At 36.3% G+C, this 20,863-nt stretch overlaps 1 protein-coding gene across 1 annotated transcript in view; it reads left to right on the forward strand.

The window, feature by feature from the left end:
- The window catches only part of LOC101744953 (dentin sialophosphoprotein), a 45,276-nt gene that overhangs the window by 16,595 nt on the left and 7,818 nt on the right, over window positions 1-20,863 (forward strand). Inside the window, exon 3 of the mRNA XM_004930120.5 lies at window positions 7,477-7,541. Within this exon, the coding sequence (XP_004930177.1) occupies window positions 7,477-7,541 (65 nt within the window). The remainder of the gene's footprint in view (window positions 1-7,476; window positions 7,542-20,863) is intronic.

Consider the following 20,863-nt stretch of genomic DNA (forward strand, 5'->3'; position numbering starts at 1 on the left):
TACTCATGAAATGACTTATTATGATTATATGATTTTTCATGATAGAGATCGTATAATCTCTGCCTACTTTTGTGAATTCCAACAGTCGCCCATTCATTGAATGATCTTTTATTATGTAAGATCAGAGTTTTAGAAGTAAAGATGGCACTAAATTCAGAATTAATAACATTAAATAAATCCATGTAATGAACATTAGGATCTTCACTATAACAAACATTCGGAATTTTTGCCAAAACTTTACCTCTAAGCTTCTCCAAACGTCTAATATGTACTGTACTGTACTGTACTGTACTGGCTTAAAGTAGTTTGTGATATTACATTTCTATAAATTTAATTATTAGCTTAAATGGGCATACGAATATGGCCCAGCTTTGACGTTACTTTTAGGTCTTAGATGAATAGGCACGGTTTCCCGAATAAAACCTCGGTTTTGTTGAGATCATGTTACTACATCCAGATCAACATTTTAATATTTTAGCTCTAGGATTTCTCATTTCTATTTTGTTGGACATGTAGTAAGGACGTCTCGTGAGTCTGCACGGATTGGCACCGTCACACTCATTGGACAGGATAGCCGTTCTAAATAGTGATTCTGGTCATTTACATCAAGGTCTGACATCGTGTAAGGTTCCGATAGGTACTTAACGTAAATAGACCTAGCACATGAAAAAATTCAACAACAAAATATATAGATGTTGGTAAAAAATATAAAAAAAAACTCCATCAACAATAATCTATTAAAGCCTTCATAGGTGGAAATTATTATTATTTACAGGTTTCGAATGTTGGATATCATTATGTAGAAACGGGTATTGGTTGTGATTCGTTAAAATTTATTACTAAAGAAATGAACCACAACGTAACTAAGGTGAATGTACTATCGCGTTACTTCCTGAAATAAATAGAATAAGATACATATCTGTATTATACGACTGCATTAATTACCGCAGTGCACCGCTACGTAGTGCAACGAGCCTGCTGTAACAATATACATTAATAAACGTATACATTTTGCATTCATACGATAAATCTAAGAAACCATTCGCATTCGAGTCGAGAACGGCTTTTTGTAAAAGTTCCAACTTCTCAAAGTTGAAACGGACCAATAACGTTCACGACGTGACCTACATTCCGTGTTCGTATGAGAAGCATGATCAGTAAAGAATATGCATACTCGAAGCGAGTCTTCATAATAAACGCCCAGTTACATTGAAATTGATTGGCAAAATCGGTACAATACGGACTCGTTCCGGACTGCGTTTAGGCGTCGTGATCGAATACAATCTATGGTTTGTGATAGTGAAGTTTTGTTTTATGAATGTGCAAGTCATCGTAGCTTCGTTGACGGACTTACGTTCGAGGTCACTGCTGAGTGCACTCTAACGGTCCATCTTCTCATAATAAGCCTCGGCAACGTATTCTGCAAGCGTGTAACGTGTAACACTTAATGGCCGCAAATATTGACCGACATCTTCAAGGTTTCACGATCAAATCTAATGGTATTCTTCGGTCGTGATTTCGTAAAACGAAAGAATATCAATTATCTCACGTACTTAGCAAATTCGTTTTCTAATCGTATAATTACACTGATGTGTATGACAAGAGCCTATTTTAACACGTTTTTTTTATTAATTTAGTATGTATTATAATATATATGTATCGGAATCTTTGAACGTTATTTTCATCAACTTCCAGACGTCCGATTAATTTGAAAATTTGCATATCCCTAAAGGATGACAACAATAGAGAAAAGAATATAATACAGCATAAAAATAAATTGTCTGTCAAAATAAAATGTAATCAGATGATGCATCATTAAGTAGGCTGTATGGGCCAAAAAGCAACGGGCGCGCGGGCGCTAACGGCACTCACATCGCGGCCGCAACGATTGGCCTTGCAACTTTTGGACGCTGTCTCTGCAATGAAATACATCTAATACTGTTATAAAATTTTCGTGTATATCTTTATACTTTCTCTCGTGTGTGATGGTAATCACCGCATCGATCACGTCCGGCCTATCGGAATTCTCATTCTTATCCGCTTTACATATTTCAACGCCCACGCTCAAAACATTGAACTGTTTGTTTTGCAATCAAGAGGTGTAAGTTACATTCGTATTGCTATGTTTAAACCTTTACCTTTAGCATATTATTATCATTAACTGTTTGGAGAATGTGTTTATAGTTCTTTTTTTATAGCTACGTTTTCGATGAAGTTCATTATTGTAAAGAATCAAGCTATGTCTGTTTAATTTTAATTTAATTTAAAATAACAAGAGGCATATAACTTGTTACATTAATCTAGGAGCATACCTACATTTACTAAGTCAACAAACATTTGCTGTAATAAACTTCTTTCAATTATGACGAAATAAACATGTGTCATTTAAGACTGGGCCTTTCGACCCGGGGCTGGGAATTGATTGGGACACAAACGTTCGCAGCTCTTCTTTAGTGGAACTAAATGAAGTCGGGGTTCACATCACTAGCAGATTTTAATTGAGTAACCACTTCCACACTAAGCATCGGCCGGTTCCTTGAGCCACTAATTCCAGAATCTCTGTGCAAGAGGTTATCCCATAATCTCTCTTTTACAATCGCCCCCCCATTAGAGCAGAGTTCATCCGTACTATCTGGAACCGTCGCGTTCAACCACAGTGCGGTTTCAGAGTTATTCTTTGCCACGTACCATCAGGCTTTGGAATAAGTTGCCCTCAACGGTGTTTCTCGAGCGCTACGTCCTTGATATCCTATGAGAGTCCTCGGTAGTAGGTAGTTGCGTATTTATACCCCTGATATTGCTCATGTTCATGAGCGTCGGTGACTAAGTACTTACCAAATTAATTAGGCTATATGCTCGTTACAATGGCAATTAAAACGTGTCTTACCCTTCAAGCCATTGTATTACAGAATTTGTTCATTCATATCTCCACCAGTGTGTAGATTACCAATTTACGTTGATTGATAAACAAATAAGTCTATTTTGGAGCGTGTGAGTAATCGGTCATGTTTCATGATAAAAAAATGTTGAAATTGAGAAATTGAAATATCAAACGTACAATGTGCATTCACTTAATAAAGTACAGAAATAACTGACCATTATGGAATCAAAAACAATTTCGTTAAGCGCTTTGTCCCGCAAAATACAATTATGAACCATTAGCAGTATTTAGCATCTGAACGCGAATTCGCATTAAGCCGCGTGTTGATTACAAGATTATAATAATTACGGGACCGTATTTAACGACTGTGATTGTCAAAGCTTCAGGGAATGTCGAGAATTTCGTAGTCGAGAGGCGGAAACGGTGAAGGAGAGTGCCTTGATCTTGTCGGTAACATATAAGCTACGTTTGTTTATGTATGTATGTATGTAGGAAATATCTGCAAGTGATGTTATGTCGCCCGCGGATACAATGCTTTGTTCGACCCTGTTCGCACGCTCGTCTCCCACTCTCCGTTTATCGACTTGTTAGCTGTGGCGTTCCTAAAGAGACTCTTCAACTAGTAATTCACTTGAATGCAGTGTTTTCGGGACACTGTGATATTTATCCTGAATTTAAAAAAAAAACACAATTCGAATATTTTGTTCGTTATAGTTTTAACTTACCGAAACCTGGTTAAAAAAAGGTCTTAAAAAATTAAAATATGCGTAGTTAAAAAATGTGCGTAAATAATGCAGGCAGGTCATATTGTCTAACCCCACGGGCAGAGTTAGGCGGTTCCGGTTTGAAGTGTGGTACAGTGGTTAAACAATACAGTCGAGACTTCCATCTCAAGCCTCAAGGTAGGCGGCGACATTCACATTGCGATGTCTAGGACTCACATAACTTTTTAAAGTCAGTTGGTCAGAAGCTAATTAGCATCAATCTTTAAAAAAAAAACAACATAAAATTTCATTATAATTTTGATGATATTTTTCTTAAAGGCTCTTTACATTGGCATGTTTTTGATTTGCCTCTTCATAATGGTCTGACTGACTTAATGCGATCATGGCCTACATGTTTTACAAGGGCTGGTGGATAATTTCAATATAAATAGCATACCTATTAAAGTCTTCTCAACCTAAATATATGTTCAACTGGAACTGGACTCTAATAATTAGGGCGTAAACGAGCGCTTATTCTTTTGTAGGTACAATATGATAAAATACGCCACGTTAGTAAAATTTATTCGAACAATGTATTATTACACGTATTCTTTGTTATTACAGAGGTGTTGTTTTGCACTGCCTTTTGTTAAGAATCGAAGCGTTTCTTTGAAATAGTTTAGTAATGACTAAGATTTCCCATAATGTTAACGTTTCCAAAATTATCTCTTTAAATTTTTTTACCTTAAATTATTAAGCTCCGTCGCATCGATATGTAAACAGTTACAGTTGTTTTAATATTTCATATGAATTGTCCTTAACTGAAGCTTCTGTTTATTGAGTGTACGTACGTAGCTATTCCAGTTGACTTTTAAGGTGTTAGTGCGGGAGATAATTAAGTGGAGGTTGCCGCGGCGATTCCACGAAGTGTCGCCAGTACATAACGGTATCGAGTCCCTGAGTGTGTTCTGTTCTTGCTAACCCTAAGGCAGTGTTCGCAATGATACTTTTTCTTATTATAACTTTATAATCCAGCGGCCCACGCGCGCTGTAAAAGTTTTTACGTTCGTAATTTAATTGGTCAGCGTTTTGTTTGATGACATGGTTCCGAAACTCGGCTAAACTCTTGTTTTTAAACGGAGACATTACAGTAATACATTTGTGATGAATTACGCGTAACTGTTATTAGAAAAGTTACTTGAGCGACATGGTTTGAGTTACTTCTTCTGTTCCGCGTTTTTTTAATATATACAAAGTTTATTCGCAATATAACTAGGTATTTCCGGTTTGTTAAGTTATATTGTTTGTTAATTACTACTATTCGAACTATTATCATTACTTTTTCGTATCATTAGTATTAATTACGATTTTTATTTTGTTTCCTTTTTCTGCTATTGACGATAACTCTATTTTTTTATTAAAATTTATGGAAAAGTTATTAGAAGTAAAATGATTATGATCGATTTCGATCATTTTCATTGTCTAGGTTTCAAGGTCAGAAACTACAGGAGTTTCGTATTTTAATGTTCTTTAATTATCATATATTCTTAAGATGGTGTATTTCTATTATACACGGAAACTATATTATCTATATATTAATACGTGAAGCAAAAACTTTTGTATCCCTTTTTACAAAAATTGCGCTGACCGAGGAGTATGAAATTTTCCAGACTTATAGAGAATATAGAGAAGAAGTGCACAATGCTAATAATTTTTTAAAATAATGCATAAAAGATACATTAAATCAATAAAGAAAACATTACACACACTACATACCATGTATTTGACGCACACACGCATGCATACTATTTATTATCAAATTTTTGTTCTTAACGTCTGTGATCAAATTGAGAATAGATTAAATATTGTTTGTCTTTATTAATATTCTTTTATAGTGTAACCTAAGCGAAATTTTTGATTATAGAAGTATAAAATACAATCATAATAGTGTATAAACTTACAATTCCAATTAATTAAAGTCGAATTTCGACTACTGCGGCACCTCTAGTAATATTTAATGTACTTCGATATTTTAAGCTTATTGACGTGAAGGCTTTGCGGCTAGCTAGCGGGGGCGCTCGAGTTGCGCCGGAGTAACCTGGGACGGGGGGCGGGTGGGGAGTCACGACGTTGTTGGCCTAGCCTAGGTTCGGTCTTTGCCTTTCGCTAGTTGCTCAGAATTTTCTCTATGTAGATGACACGTGAGACACTTTATCGTAATTAAAATATCTCTGCTGCTGATTGCTCTAGTTTATTAAACGCGATTCGCCTTGAGCTACGTTTGCTATTTATTAATCAGGTATTTAGAATTCAGAACAATTCTGTGTCGACTCGCGTCGATTTTAGATCAATACTTATTGGCATTCTAAGCGTCATCGTCGCGTGGACCCTGACATTTCGATAAATGCTTCAGATAACCTGTTCTAGATGTTATTGTGTTATTGAATGTTTTGGAAACGAATTATCAAATCTTAAATGATTGGCGAAATTTTTATGAATATCAGTGTTTTTATCTTTTTATTTATAGATTTAATAATTTAGAGTACCTAAACTTGCGTTTGCTTTGGACTAATCAAGTAAAAGTGAGATTTTCATTAAATTAAGCATTTTTTTTAACATTATATCGGCACATATAAAATGTCGACAGTGCGATATAATGAAGGGATAAAGGCGGCGAGTACAGAAGACGGTGAGCGTCCACCATCCGTCAGTCGCTAATTATTGACATTACAGAAATTGGTCACTTATACTGAATTGCGGTAAATCACTTTAACTGCAAACGAGGCCTCTAAAGTGTGCACACTGACGGTTACGATATAATATTAATCGTTTTTCACTTGACTGCTTATTTTGTTATGAAATATTTCATAACTGATTTACATTGTACCTGCAGTGCATGAATACCTCAGACTTTTTGTAGCGTGACTGAAACAAGAACGACTGTACGTGAACGTGTCTTGTATTGAGTTTAGTGTTGCGATATGGTAACTATCAACGAAATCAGCACTTAAATGCTTGGGAATTAAATATATTAGAACAAAATGTTATTATATTTCTCACAAAAGCATAAGATTTGGATCTACTGTCTGCTAAATTCACTATGACACGGATTCAAGTTTAGTTCTTAAGGCTTTTGATCTATAAACGCTCATTTCAATACCAGTTTTTGAAGAATTTTATTGATATAGATTTAGTCTAGATTTAGTAAAAAAATCAGACAGAGTACGAAACAAAGTCATTAAATGTCTCACTAATATACAAAATGTTTGAACTTGAATGCGGAAACTAAAATGGCAATGACAATAGACATACAATAAAAGATATCCAAAAATGGAACAAAACCATAGTGTTTTGGTACCTTAGAAACAGAAAAAGGAAACGAGGCAGACATATTCGGATAAGACGAGTAAAGTCAATAGCAGGAAAACTATGGAAAAAGAAAGCTCTAAGCCGAGTAGAGTGGAAAGAAATGGAGGAGGGCTTTGCCAAATTTGGACATGTCGATGTTATAAATTATTAAGTTTATTATTTGTAAATATCCTTTTTGCGTAGGAACCACGTGAACCACCTGTGACTTGCTACAATTTAAAAACAGTCTATCATAAACAAGAAGAGCAATTCATACTAAAAATACGAAAGAAGCTATCTTCACGCCCAAACTACTGAGCCGATTTGGACGAAATTTAGTATGGAAATAGTCTGAGTGTTGGGAAAGAATATAGGTTATCTTTCATCTCACTGTTGAGCTGATGTAAAGTGTAGTCCATTCAGGCGTGGTTACCGAAGGAAAGCTAGTACATTAATATACGAAAAATAATAAGATAAAAATAAAAAGGAAAAACAAACACACTTTGACGTATGTAATAGTAACATAAAATCATTTTGTTGCAGCAAACCAATAGTCGTCCTGGAGACAAAAGAGCGAAAATCGTCGTTTGAAAGAACCTTTTGGGAAGGTAAGTCATTATTTTTGATAACCGAATTTGTTGAGATTTTCAACGACAACTGCACCTACCCAATATTAACGATAATAAGACAATATAAAATGCAATTAAAAGGAAAGCACAAAATTTTACAAATTTTTGTTTATTTTTAACTCCCTTTTATTAGCTTCCTATGTATGTATGTATTTATGTTTTTATGTGTGTAATATAATTTTTTAATGTATTTACACATACTTTATGATGTCCAATTAATTTGAATATTTGGAAGAACCGGTGACAATACAATAATTTTATAACATCGTTTTAATATTACCAGTATCAAGAGAATTTTATAAAAGATGTGACTATTTGTTAGTTCGGTTTTCTATTTAAGCGTGTTTTTTGTTTTTTTTTAAATTGCACTTACTTTATTGGTGTAGATGGGCACAGAAGTCCGCGATCCTCCTGGTACGGTCGGTTAGTGCACAACATAGACATCATGAATTGAATGATGTCGCCTAGCTTGCGAAATGAGTTCAAAGTTTCAATTGTAATGTCCAGCGGCTGTCGCACTCTTCGAACTAGAACGCATGAATACTTCGTAGCAGAAATAGGCATGGCGGTGGAATATACTTGTATACTTCACACATAATAGAAAGATGGAATAATTCAGGTTTCTTATACAGGGAGCAAAGAGAAGAATTCGCAAAGTCGAAACTTTTTTGGCTACTAATAGTTCCTTTCTTACCGGACTTTTAGGGTTACATTGTAATTCATAATAAACTAGCTCAACGCAAATGATAATAAATAAATTTGATAGCCTGAATACTTACCAAAACTGAATACAGACTCTTTTAGAAAGCTCATACACGTAATCTAAAGCGAATTTAGATAGTCGATGGATGCCCTCCCACTCTCCTTCGAGAACGTTGACCTTGACTGTCAGCTGATTCTCAATTGTATACATTGCGTAAAGCTCAAAAAGCACTGGTCATATTTAGGTTTAGGTCTGAATATTGTTAACTATAAACGTTCAAAAAATTATAAAATTATATCACTTACACCAGAAAAAACATCTAATAAAATAGCAAATATAATAAATAATACAATGTATGTATGTAATAAATAATATAATGTGTTTGAATTGCCTAAAATTATATCACTTATAAATTATTATATAAACTAAAAATGATATTGCAGATATGCGGGTAGAAGTAAACAAAATACGCCATCAGTATTTAGTTGTTTAATCATGATTTTTATTGCGCATATTACATCAATAGCATCGTTTTATAGAAAGTAAGAATACTCTATAAAAAAACTAAAAATTACATTCTACATGGTATGGTAGTTTGTTAAGATTCAATACACGTCACTTCGAATCCTCCTGATCCACTATCGGTGCTTCTATAGGCACTAAGCATCAGTCACCGTTCTCGTCGAACCTGTCGAATGCGATGAAGGATTCGTGAAAATTAACTCACAGACACAACCCACTGAGTTAGTTTCTGGCCGGATCTTCTCAGTGGGTTGCGATTCCGACCCGGTGCTAGATTCACAAAAGCACTGCAAGCCTAGCAAGGGCTAGGGTTAGTGTTAGCGAGTTCACCACGGTGAGCCTCATGAGCTCGCCTACATGCTCGGTTAACCTGGTATAACCTCTAGTGGTTACCAGGATAGGTAGGCATAAAATAAATAAAGTTAAGATTCATCGTTCAATAGGAGAATCAAATTTTCGATAGTAGCGAAACTTTTATTATTCATCATTATTATCATTTATTACTGAATTTTCCTGTTTTATAATATTTAAAATATGAGATCAAACGGTAAAAGTATTTTTAATTAATGAATAAAATGTAATGTTTTGTCAAATTGCCATTTTCAAAGAACGCCGGCTTTGGCGACTAAGTTTTTGATGTCCATTACCGCATTACAGATAACGAAAAACACTGAATTTAATTCTCTGCATTAGCTTATGGAGCTAAAACTCAATTCAAATTATTGTTTAAACTGTTGTTGCAATAGTTGATTAATTATGAACTAATTAGGAAGCATTTTGTAGTCAACAGAAAGTATTAAAGTATTATAAATTAACAACGTGCATAATAATATATGTTCTGGCAGTAATCATAATTGTTGTTGTGATCGCATTGTTGAAATTAAAATGGTGTAATAAAATTATTGAAATTTAATTAATTATAATGAAAATGTATATTTATGCGCGATAATAATGAAATGCAACGTGCCGCTAACGAATGCCGATCAAGTAACAAGATACACATAGAAAAATGCAACAAGCAATAACCGGAGAACGCTTCGGCATACAAAACGATCCAGTACGTGTACTGGAGTTACGATGTACATTCATTTAGTTTACAACACGATTAGTCTTTTTTTGAAGACTTGAAACGTGCTCTTTTGTAGGTGTACTCGTTCGGAACATTGGGAAATACGTAGCTGTTATCGTGGAGGTAAGCATTTTTTGTGTGAATCGTTTAAGTCCACAACCATGAAGTAAATTTTATCAGGTAAAATTAATAATTTCTTCATTCCATCGGATCTAAAAGTAAAAATTGTAAATCGAAATTTTGCTGTCATATCAAAGCTTGTTTGCTCGTTGTCTAAGCATAGTCATTAATGCTTGTGGGTTTACTATTCAGGGACGTATTGTGACCACCGCGACTTAAATTTTACCATTTATATCATTTAAATCTAAGATAAAGACACCATTACCGTTTAACATTCCTCTTGAATCTGATGTAGGCTTCAAACGCTAAGAATATTGTTATTCATGTCTACTGCTTTTTTGTATACTCATGTATCTCAACATGTCCAATTTTTTTTTATCAAAAATTTAGATTACCACCCCACCTATTTTTGCCGTGAATGTAGTAGCAATGCGCAAAAAGAGGCATATTTTACTGGTGGTAGGACCTCTTGTGAGTATGCGCGGGTAGGTACCACCGGCCTGCCTATTTCTGCCGTGAAGCAGTAATGCGTTTCGGTTTGAAGGGTGGGGCAGCCGTTGTAACTATACTGAGACCTTAGAACTTATATCTCAAGGTGGTTGGCGCATTTACGTTGTAGATGTCTATGGGCTCCAGTAATCACTTAACATCAGATGGGCTGTGAGCTCGTCCACCCATCTAAGCAATAAAAAAAAGTTATCTTTAACTAGTCAAATATATACCTATATTATATTTAAAACCCACAATTATAATTAAACGTTTATGGTAATATTTCATACATTAAAATTGACTTCATAAAATCGTCCTTTTTTTTTATTTTATTCTGCTCTTATCTTATATTTAGGTTATCTTCTTTCGCTGTTTGTTCGTTTGACTTATAACTTTCTTGGTATCTTGTATTCTGATAAGCTCTAACAAAAGGAATAAAATTCTGGTATCCACATTGTGACTGTCTGAATGTCATTTTTCCCTTTTTATCACTTTTTATTATTTTTCTCCTAACGGCATTAAGTTCCCTAGCACACTTTTCCTGGGCATCGTAAATGGAGATGTTGTAATGTAAAACTACAGTAAAACTAAAAGAAACTATTACCGAAATAAATTAATTCGAAACAAAGAATTTAATCACGTATTTTACGCCAAAGTATATGTTGGAGCACCGATCAATTGTGTTCCAATAACAATAAAGTTTTATCTATGTAATTTTTCTGTCGATTTTTCGCGTGATCCAACACCACCGCCGCCGCCAACCAATATTGGTATCAGTAGTTTGTTGGGTAAGTATTAGCAGTTTTAGTAGTTTAAAGGGTAGGGTAGCAAAACAGTTATACTATACAGTTGAAATTTAGATCTCATATTGAGTGGCGACGTTCACGTTATAATGCCTATGGGATTCTGTAATCACTTAACACTAAATGGATAGTATGGCTCATTCAGTCATCTATGCCAAAATTATCTATGTAATATCATCATGGTGTCAACTTAGTTTTGAACTTGGAGCTTGTACTACGTTATTCTCAAGCGATATTCTGTTTCGATTAGTTTATGTATTAAAAACTCCACAACCTAATCCTAGTAAATTGAAAGCGCGATAATAAAATTTTATGTTCGAAAGTGCTATTGTACTGTGCATTTCCAATACTTCGTGTATCTACTGCACTGTAATGTCTTCTATGGGCATTCGGGTATTGCAAATTGCTTAGTTTATATTTTACTATTATATTTTACGGCGTCATAATTAAATTAGCCAATCATGAATGATTGAATGAATTCCAGTTTTCGATTCCATGAACTATACAAAAGCTTATGTGAAAATGACAATCTCCTAGCTGCAAAATTATTTTATCTTATTCGATAGAATAAGCTTATCGTATTTGACAGAATAATTACTTCTTTCCTTTGATTTCATGTATTACTAGTACGCGATTTCTTCCGTGTCGTGTTTCAAATTTCTAAAACTGGTTCAAAACGATTGTGACGTCTAAGCATAATCGTTTCGAAACAGTCAGTCGTCGTATATCTGGTTTATTTAAATTCGTTAATATTCAAGTTATTGAACTCGTAGAGAAATTTATTCTTTAGTTTTTCGAAAATAATGGAATCTAAATATATTGCTGCATATTTAAAAATACACGTTTAGTTTTTTTTTTTAAAGCGCACCTGCAACTGTTACTATCGGGCGGGGCGGTTGGCGGCACCTGCTCATTCTTTGCACATGGCGTAGTGAAGTTTTTTTTTTGTGTGGATTCGTTTACATCACGTATGGGAATTATCAAACATAAAAAGCGAATTCAAGGCACAAATTAGTCTAAGAATAATATCGTAATAAACATACCTCTGAACGTTGTTGTGCAATGGCATACAATGATGGAAAAAAGAAAGTCGAAACCATTTAAAAAAAACGCGTGATACATTAAGGATTTTTATTTCAATTCTAAAAGTAATAATTTTGAGTCTTCGGTGAGTATTTTTAGACTTTTACCACATACGGAGCAAATTAAACTTTACGGGTATTTTATCGTGCACAATAAAACCTACGCAGTTACATTAGCTAACATTTTACTCAATAGTCAACAATTTCGATTAGACATAAAGTAAGGAATGCTTTGCTACTTACAATTTTTTTTTTAAATCATTGTATTCGACTAAAACTGATGGTATAATATTTCGTTTAAAAATCTGCAATACCTATATCTAAGCACATAATATACTATCGACTATTACTATTGTATTATTGCAACGGGAGCCTGTCTGTGCATTGAAGGTATTATATATTCACAAAAAAGTTAGATGGTTTTTAGGTAGCGCTAACTGCCGATCACAGATTTTGTTATGGGTCTGTTAGTCTTTTTTGTTCCTCTGAATATTGAACGGGAATCACTAAAATGAATTTTCTTCGCCCACTGATGGGTGCAACCGTCCTGCCTACATCTGCTAAAAATCGTGTTCCGATCAGAAGGGTAAGAAGCAGTTATACAGTGCAATAGTCTCATGTCTTATGATGGGTGATTTGGTGATTGTGGGTTCTGCTTTAATATCGCGTGGCTGTGATTGTGCCGCGTTAAATAATCATCTCACAGAAAAAAAAAAAAACAAAATCATTATATAACCAACATAAATTGAGCTTCCAATTGCGTGTATGAAAATACTATTTGAAGACACTTGTCGTAGAAATTACATATATATCTTACATGTATATACCTATATCTTACATAAATATCTATGTAATAAAATTACATTGTTGTAACTTTAGTCCCGTAGGTATTTGATGTGTTTGTAGTTTTATAGCCGATGTGAACTTATGACATTCGTGTATGAGATACAAATAATAAAGGCATGTTTATTTTTTTATTTTTCTTTAGTTCATTTAAATTGTTTTAAAATCTGGTGGTTCTTTAATAATTACCAAACGACTTCACAATAATTTATTTCAAACTTATTGTTGTCATTAATAGGTATTGTAGAACAGATTAAAAATAAAATCTGAAACCCTAATTATTACGGTGTCTTCTGTACACTTAAAGTCTCAAAAGAGGTCCGAGACTGGAGCAAACAGTATTGTAATTAAGTAAAGATCTTACGCGAATGACTTTTGAGTCGTAATTTGCTAAATACCTTGAAGAAAGGAGTCGTAACGTTTAGCGAATTCCAGGGCGTGCCCTGCCCTGTTTCGCGGAGTCAGGTTGCTCGCATACCGCCACGGAATTGTTTTATTTCTGTTACCTACACATTTATTTTCGTACCGACTTGAGAGCCATTCACTGTGCGTTGTATAATATAAACAAAAAGTAGCAGCGGAGTCCTTGTATTTCTCAGACATTTTTAAAAACATGTACTCGTAAAACTTGTTCAAATTACACGTGCATTATTTTCAACGGATGAATGAACCGGATCAGATTATAATTAAAGTTCTGTCTTCGTCGTTTCCGCGATTGTGCTTGGCCACGTCGCAGCCTCCAAACTTAATTGAAAACGTTGTTTGTAACGGGAGGCTGGTGGATTTTTTGAATTAATTACATCGACCTTTGAAAGCATAATCGTTGAGGTTGTGCTATCGTGTTTTGTTCAAATTATGTAAGACATGTCACTGGAGAAAGTTAATTTAGTTTTGAAAGTGAAATCGATTGCACTTTCTTTTACTTATCTATTTTAAAGTTAGTCTCGGCCGATGAATAAAACAGTCTCAATTGTATTCTATTTCAGACTTTGTTTATCTCCTTGGTTTTATCCATCCAAATCTGGCTTTTATTGACCATTGTGTATGACGACAGCACCGAAAACGTTTAAGTCTTAGCGGTAGGCAGCGGCTTGGCTCTGCCCCTGGCATTGCTGAAGTCCATGGGCGACGGTAACCACTCACCATCAGGTGGGCCGTATGCCCGTCTGCGTACCAAGGCAATAAAAAAAAAAAAAAAAGTCTAATTAATAAAGTAACATTTTCCCACCTAGTCACCTAATGTACCTATTCTATAGCTATTTTTATGGTCATACCAGACTAGGTATTGCAGTAGGGCTTAATAAAGGAGAGGAATGTAAAAAAATGTGCAAATAACTGCAAACACGTTGGAGCGGTTTAAAGGCCGGGTCCGGATTGTGGGGGGCGGTGGTCGCGGAGAGTACAGGCAGCATTCCAGCCTCCTGCGGACACGACCACGTCACTCCCGTATACCCACAAGGCGCATTCCGCGACGCCGCACGTTCTTTCACCGCAAATATGAAATGAAAGCGTGTTTACGAGATCTGAATCGATGCAATTTATATCCGTCCTTGAAACGCACCAAGCTATAGTGTAGTGCAGTCGTGTCGAAACATTTAATTGGTTAATCATTTAATTGTTATTACAAACACGTTCAATTTGTTAAATTAGATATTTTTAAATATATTTTGAATTCATTTGTTTCGAAGCCATTGTATGTTAGTAGTTGTCTTTTTGTTGTCGTTCATAGGGTTGCCGCCGTGTTGGTGATGTTACTAATCAGCTTCAAATTGAACTTTGTAGCAAAGGTACTGTTTAATTTTAGTAATAACATTAAAAATGTGCGTTTAGTGAGTTTTCTTAGGGTTCTTGATTGTGGTGTATTTCGTGTTCACTGTCAGCCGTGGTAGTCGAGAGATAGTTTCTAACAAGGACGAGTCCTAAACGGCCTTCGAGGCGGGTCGGTCGTCGATGGCGTTAGGACGAAGGGGAGCGTCGCGTGCGCAGCTCGGTGCTCGTCCCTGGTTCGGAGCAACGCCCCCGTCAAGGGCGGCGACGCTGCAAATTTCTGCAAGTCCACGGAGAGTCAGTGCATCGCGCCCCGCCGCGGCGGCTCCGCGCTCGCCGGTCTCCGCTCGTAGACCGCCGTGGGCGCACACCGTACGCACCGCCCTATGTAAAATAACTGTTATTTTGGTAGTTAATGGACACGTTCCGCATTCTTAGTTTGATCTTCTTTTCTCCGTCTGCGACACGTAATTTGTTTTGCTACTGAACACTAACTTTGATTTACTTTAATGCCGGTTAAATGCTAATGCGTGCGTTTCAGGAGCTCTATTTATTACCTCCGCGATGAAAGTAAACGATTTCAGAATAAAGACGATTTAAGTACTATAGGAATTTGTTTATAATTGAAAGTGAACGAGATTTTGTGAGGCCTAGTTATTAAAATATATATCACAGACTCATTTGTGTTACAATGTTGGAGACAAAGAAGTTACCTCGGCGTTTCATGCTACTTGACGGTGTGTATTAAATCTTGATTAAATTATTTGTAGTGTTGAACTCCAATAAGAAATTGTCACAAATTATTATAGCAAATGTTAACATTTTTCAAATTTCTAGGGTTTTTGAAAGAAAAATAGATTGTATATTTGGGGAGATTAGCGGATGAGCTTTTAACTTATTTAATGTGAGGAAGTCACAGGAGCCCTACTTTGCAAAAAAAAAGATTATTGATATACACACTAAGATGTATACACTAAGGTATACAGCGGATTTTGAGTAATGAACTCTTAAGGGCTTCACGGCAGAGATTTGCATCAATAAGTAACACTGGCTTAAATGGCTTAATTTATTAAATATGCTATGAGTATTATGCTCAGGTCTGTTACATATTATTATATTTTTCAAATTATTACAGACATGAGATTGCAAAACCACGTGGATTTTGACCTTTTCGCGAAAATTTCTTAGCTTCCTTATGTGTGTGACCTCCATTTTGACAACAAGTTTCTAAGATGAAATATGCATACTGTACCGATTTCATGAAATTTACAATGTTTTATTTTTTTTGTCTGTAAACGAGCTCACAGCCCACTTGGTGTTAAGTGGTTACTGGAGCCTATAGACATCTACGACGTAACTGCGCCACTCACCTTGAGATAAGTTTTAAGGTCTCAAGTATAGTTGAGGTCTCACGATGAAAACTGATAAAAATATATGGCGATTACAGTTATATTTAAAAATTAAAATGTTTTGAGCATGTAAAATGCCCGACATACGAGAGACGACATTCCATAAGTCAATTGATTAACTTTGACAAAGAAACTTGACCGGGAATCAAACACTGTTGTATTCAGTCAGGTTCACTAAAAACTGAAGAAAAAAACACGAAACACCTGCAAAGTGTTTTGCTTGAATACAGACCTAGATATTAATTGGAGAGGTACAGATCTTTTATATCAATGCCTCTCCCCAGTTGTTTTCATGTATGGATATTTTTTTTATATTCAGACACCACTTAAATTTGCATCCATCGATAGACCGCGAATCTTGTTACAAAATATCCATTCCGTTTCCTTTGCATGAGTTCCTTGGCGGCAAAGTTGTATTTCAACTTATCTCATCTGCGTAGCTCGCTGTTAGGTAAATTTTGAACTAGTGAGTAGAATTAGAACTCGTCATCAGTTTCATTATTTACATTTGTCTGGTATATTAATGTGATCTTTATGCCATTGTTTTGTCTTTGACACAAGTTTGTAATCTTTAAGCGAATACTCGTAGGAGTAACAAAATTGTTAAATGTTATCTTGAATTGACATGAAAGATATGACGTTCAATATAGACAACAAAAATTTATACTACCTATACTACATATACCACAGGTTTTTCACTTGTTGTTTTATTTAATTTTCAATTGTAACAGTAAAGTTGTTTTTTTTTTATTTAATGTAATTTGCTTTATTTCTACTCATTGTCACGCCAATAAAATAATACGGCTACGTTGAGTTACATACTGGTATTAAATAAGGCATTAGAGTATTCAAATATATGAAGTTGCAAGAAAAGAAGTTAAGAACAAAAAAACACACTTGACACACAAATGTTCACGATTGATTTCCACGGTGAAGGAATAACATCGTGTAATAAAAATCAAACTCGCAAAATTATAATTTGCGTAATTACTGGTGGTAGGACCTCTTGTGAGTCCGCGCGGATAGGTACCACCACCCTGCCTATTGCTGCCGTGAAGCTGTAATGCGTTTCGCTTTGAAGGGTGGGGCAGCCGTTGTAACTGTACTGAGACCCTTAGAACGTATATCTCAAGGTGGGTGGCGCATTTACGTTGTAGATGTCTATGGGTTCCAGTAACCACTTAACACCAGGTGGGCTGTGAGCTCGTCCACACATCTAGGCAATAAAAAAAAATCACGGGTATAAACGAAGCCTACCTCAAAACCACCGATGATGAGTAAACCTTGAATATTGAACTCGATCGATTTCATTATTTTCGTAAGAATCAAAGGCAGCTAGCTAGCTCTCATTAAGATCAGACACCTGTCAAGTCAGTACGTCTCCTGTTAAAAATAAAACTAACAATTGTAATTGACAGTTCTACATAACTAGCATTCGTTAATATAACAAGTAAGAAATTTAATAGGAAGTTACGAAATTCATTTCCTGTTGTAAATTGAAACTGTAAACAACGTTGAACTCATGTACAAGTGTAAGGTTGCGTCTATTAATATTCAAAGGCACGTCGTAAATATCAGTATACCTTTTGTATTTGGCTTGTTTATATGCTTCACGTTTTTATTTTGAAATAAAAAAAAAGAAAACTCAAATAAAACCGGTTAGTGTTGATGAATACTTATTATTTGATTTACCGAAATAAAAATTGCATAAAAACATGTTACACAGAGCCAAAGAAAGTCGGAAGAACAACAATGTTTTTTTTTTTTTTTCATATTTATTTCGATTTAAAGTACTTTAGAGACATCTACACTTGAAGGTTTAAATTTCTACAGAGCATCTGTATTATTTGTTTCGTAAACGAGGTGGCTGTGTAATTGTCATGATATGAGATTGATTGAAAATACTATTTTAGTGTTGGAATTGTGAACCGCTCTGTCTTTAGATTCGAGCTTGAGGCTAGTTATGTATTTCAATTCTTTCAATTAACATTTACTCAACTGAATAAATCGATTCAATGTCTTTGTTTCAATCTAGTGACGAAACAACCTTAATGTTATAAAGGCCTTAAAGGCCATTCATGCCAACTAAAATTGTGAACAATTGTATAAACATAGGCAACAAGTAAAGCGTGCCATGTCTGAAAAATGAACATTACAGTAACGCTTTTGTAGCGAACAGACTAAAACACTCTTTGTCGATTTAGACGTCTAGACTCTAAGTAGACTTTGTGAAGTTATGTATACACAAAACGTGCTAGTTTTAGATTCAAAATCATATAGTATCATACGAATCCGCCATTCACGTTGCTTGCACTCTATTCAAGAAGAAAAAGAAGGTATTTTTTTTATTAAATTGAAACGCAAATACAGACTAGCACCTTGCGTTTTGATAAAAATATATTATTCTTTTGTTGTAATGGTTTCAATGTAAGTAATAACCTTATACTTTATTAAAGTTTTAAAATGAATAACCTTGCATTTTCCCTTTTTCTTGCAAAATTATTTTATACCGTATATTAATGACTAAGTATTGTGTCTAAGTGACGCACCATCTTGGCTAATATGTATTGGTCAATAGTAATAGGATACTACTCGGTGATTCACGTAATGTTGTCATCATTGTTTAATTTATATATCAAAAGGCTTCATAAATCGAGAGTGCGCGTATTTTAGTTCAGTTTGAGAATATTTAAGTACCGGTGGACTCACTGTGGCTTTTTAAATGTCAAATATGAGTGAGACAAAACATGACTAATTGTTTTGAACGTGTTGTAAATAACGGAAAGTATAATTGACTTTCTAGGATTTCCAGAACATGCTAACGATTAAAATGCATGTTTTCATTAAGGGTCAGTAGGTACATGTTAAAGCCATATCACATTTTTTTTTTTTTTTTTTTTATTGCCTTTGTAGGCAGACGGGCATACGGCCCACCTGATGGTGAGTGGTTACCGTCGCCCATGGACTTCAGCAATGCCAGGGGCAGAGCCAAGCCGCTGCCTACCGCTTAATACTCTCCATAAGCCTCGTTTGAAGAAGGACATGTCATAGCGCTCGGGAAACACCGTGGAGGGGAGCTCATTCCATAGCCGGATGGTACGTGGCAAAAAAGATCTCTGGAAACGCACTGTGGATGACCGCAGTGGCTCCAGGTAGTATGGATGAACTCTACTCCGGTGGCGGGCGGTGCGATGGTAAAAACGAGATGCTGGTATCATCTCGAACAATTCCTCAGAGCACTCCCCATGGAACATACGGTACAAAATACAGAGGGAACCGAAGTCCCTCCGCAGACCCAGAGGCTCCAAACGATCCGAGAGAATGGGATTATCGACAATCCGAACGGCCCTCCTCTGTATGGAGTCAAATGGAAGAAGCTGGTATTTGGGAGCCCCGGCCCAGAGATGGGAGCAGTACTCCATGCGAGGCCGGACTTGTGCTTTATAAAGCAAAAGTCTTTGTCCAGGCGTGAAGTACCGCTTCGCTCTGTTGAGGACTCCCAGCATTTTGGACGCCAACTTGGCTTTGCCTTCCAAATGACTCCGAAACTGGACATCGCTCGAAATGTCGACCCCAAGTATCCCGATACTCTCGGAAGGTTGCAAGGATACTCCTTGGAATTGCGGCGCCATGACAAAGGGGTCCTTCTTCGCAGTGAACGCGCAAACTTGTGTCTTTATCGGGTTGAATTGAACCAAGTTCAATTCACCCCATTCGGAGACTCGCCCCAGAGAGTTCTCCACTTCAGACACAAGTTTTGATCGTCTCTCTTGCACCACGCTCCGAGAGAGACTCTGATGGCCGATATATCGCGCATCCCCCGTGCTATCATCTGCATAGCAATGCATGCCATCAATAGACAGCATGTCATTGACATACAGGATGAAAAGCGTGGGGGAGAGCACCGAACCTTGTGGAACGCCAGCGTTAATGGTCATGGTATCAGAACAGTCACCGTCTACAACGACCGTGATGCTCCGCCCATCCAAAAAGCTAGCGATCCACTTGCAGAGACCCTCGGGGATTCCGTAAGATGGTAACTTCGATAGAAGTGCCCTATGCCAGACCCTGTCGAAGGCCTTCGCGATATCAAGGCTCACAGCAAGAGCCTCGCCCTTGCTCTCCAAGGCTTCAGCCCACCTGTGAGTAAGGTATACAAGAAGATCGCCAGCTGAGCGACCGTGACGGAAACCGTACTGTCGGTCACTGATCAGCTGGCGATCTTCAAGATACTTCAGGAGTTGTGTATTTATAATTCGCTCCATCACCTTGGAAAGCAAGGAAGTTATCGCGATAGGCCTGTAGCTCGATGGGTCCGACCGGTCACCCTTCTTGGGGATAGGGTGGACGTGGGCGGTCTTCCATGAAGACGGAACCCTGTTAGTGCAATAAGAGAGGCGATACAAACGCGTTAGCGCAGGTGTCAGCTCAGGGGCGCACGTTTTCAAAACCACTGCGGGGATGCCGTCTGGCCCACTCGACTTATGGACGTCC

This window comes from Bombyx mori, chromosome 5 (assembly GCF_030269925.1).
Source record: "Bombyx mori chromosome 5, ASM3026992v2".
Classification (NCBI taxonomy): domain Eukaryota; kingdom Metazoa; phylum Arthropoda; class Insecta; order Lepidoptera; family Bombycidae; genus Bombyx; species Bombyx mori.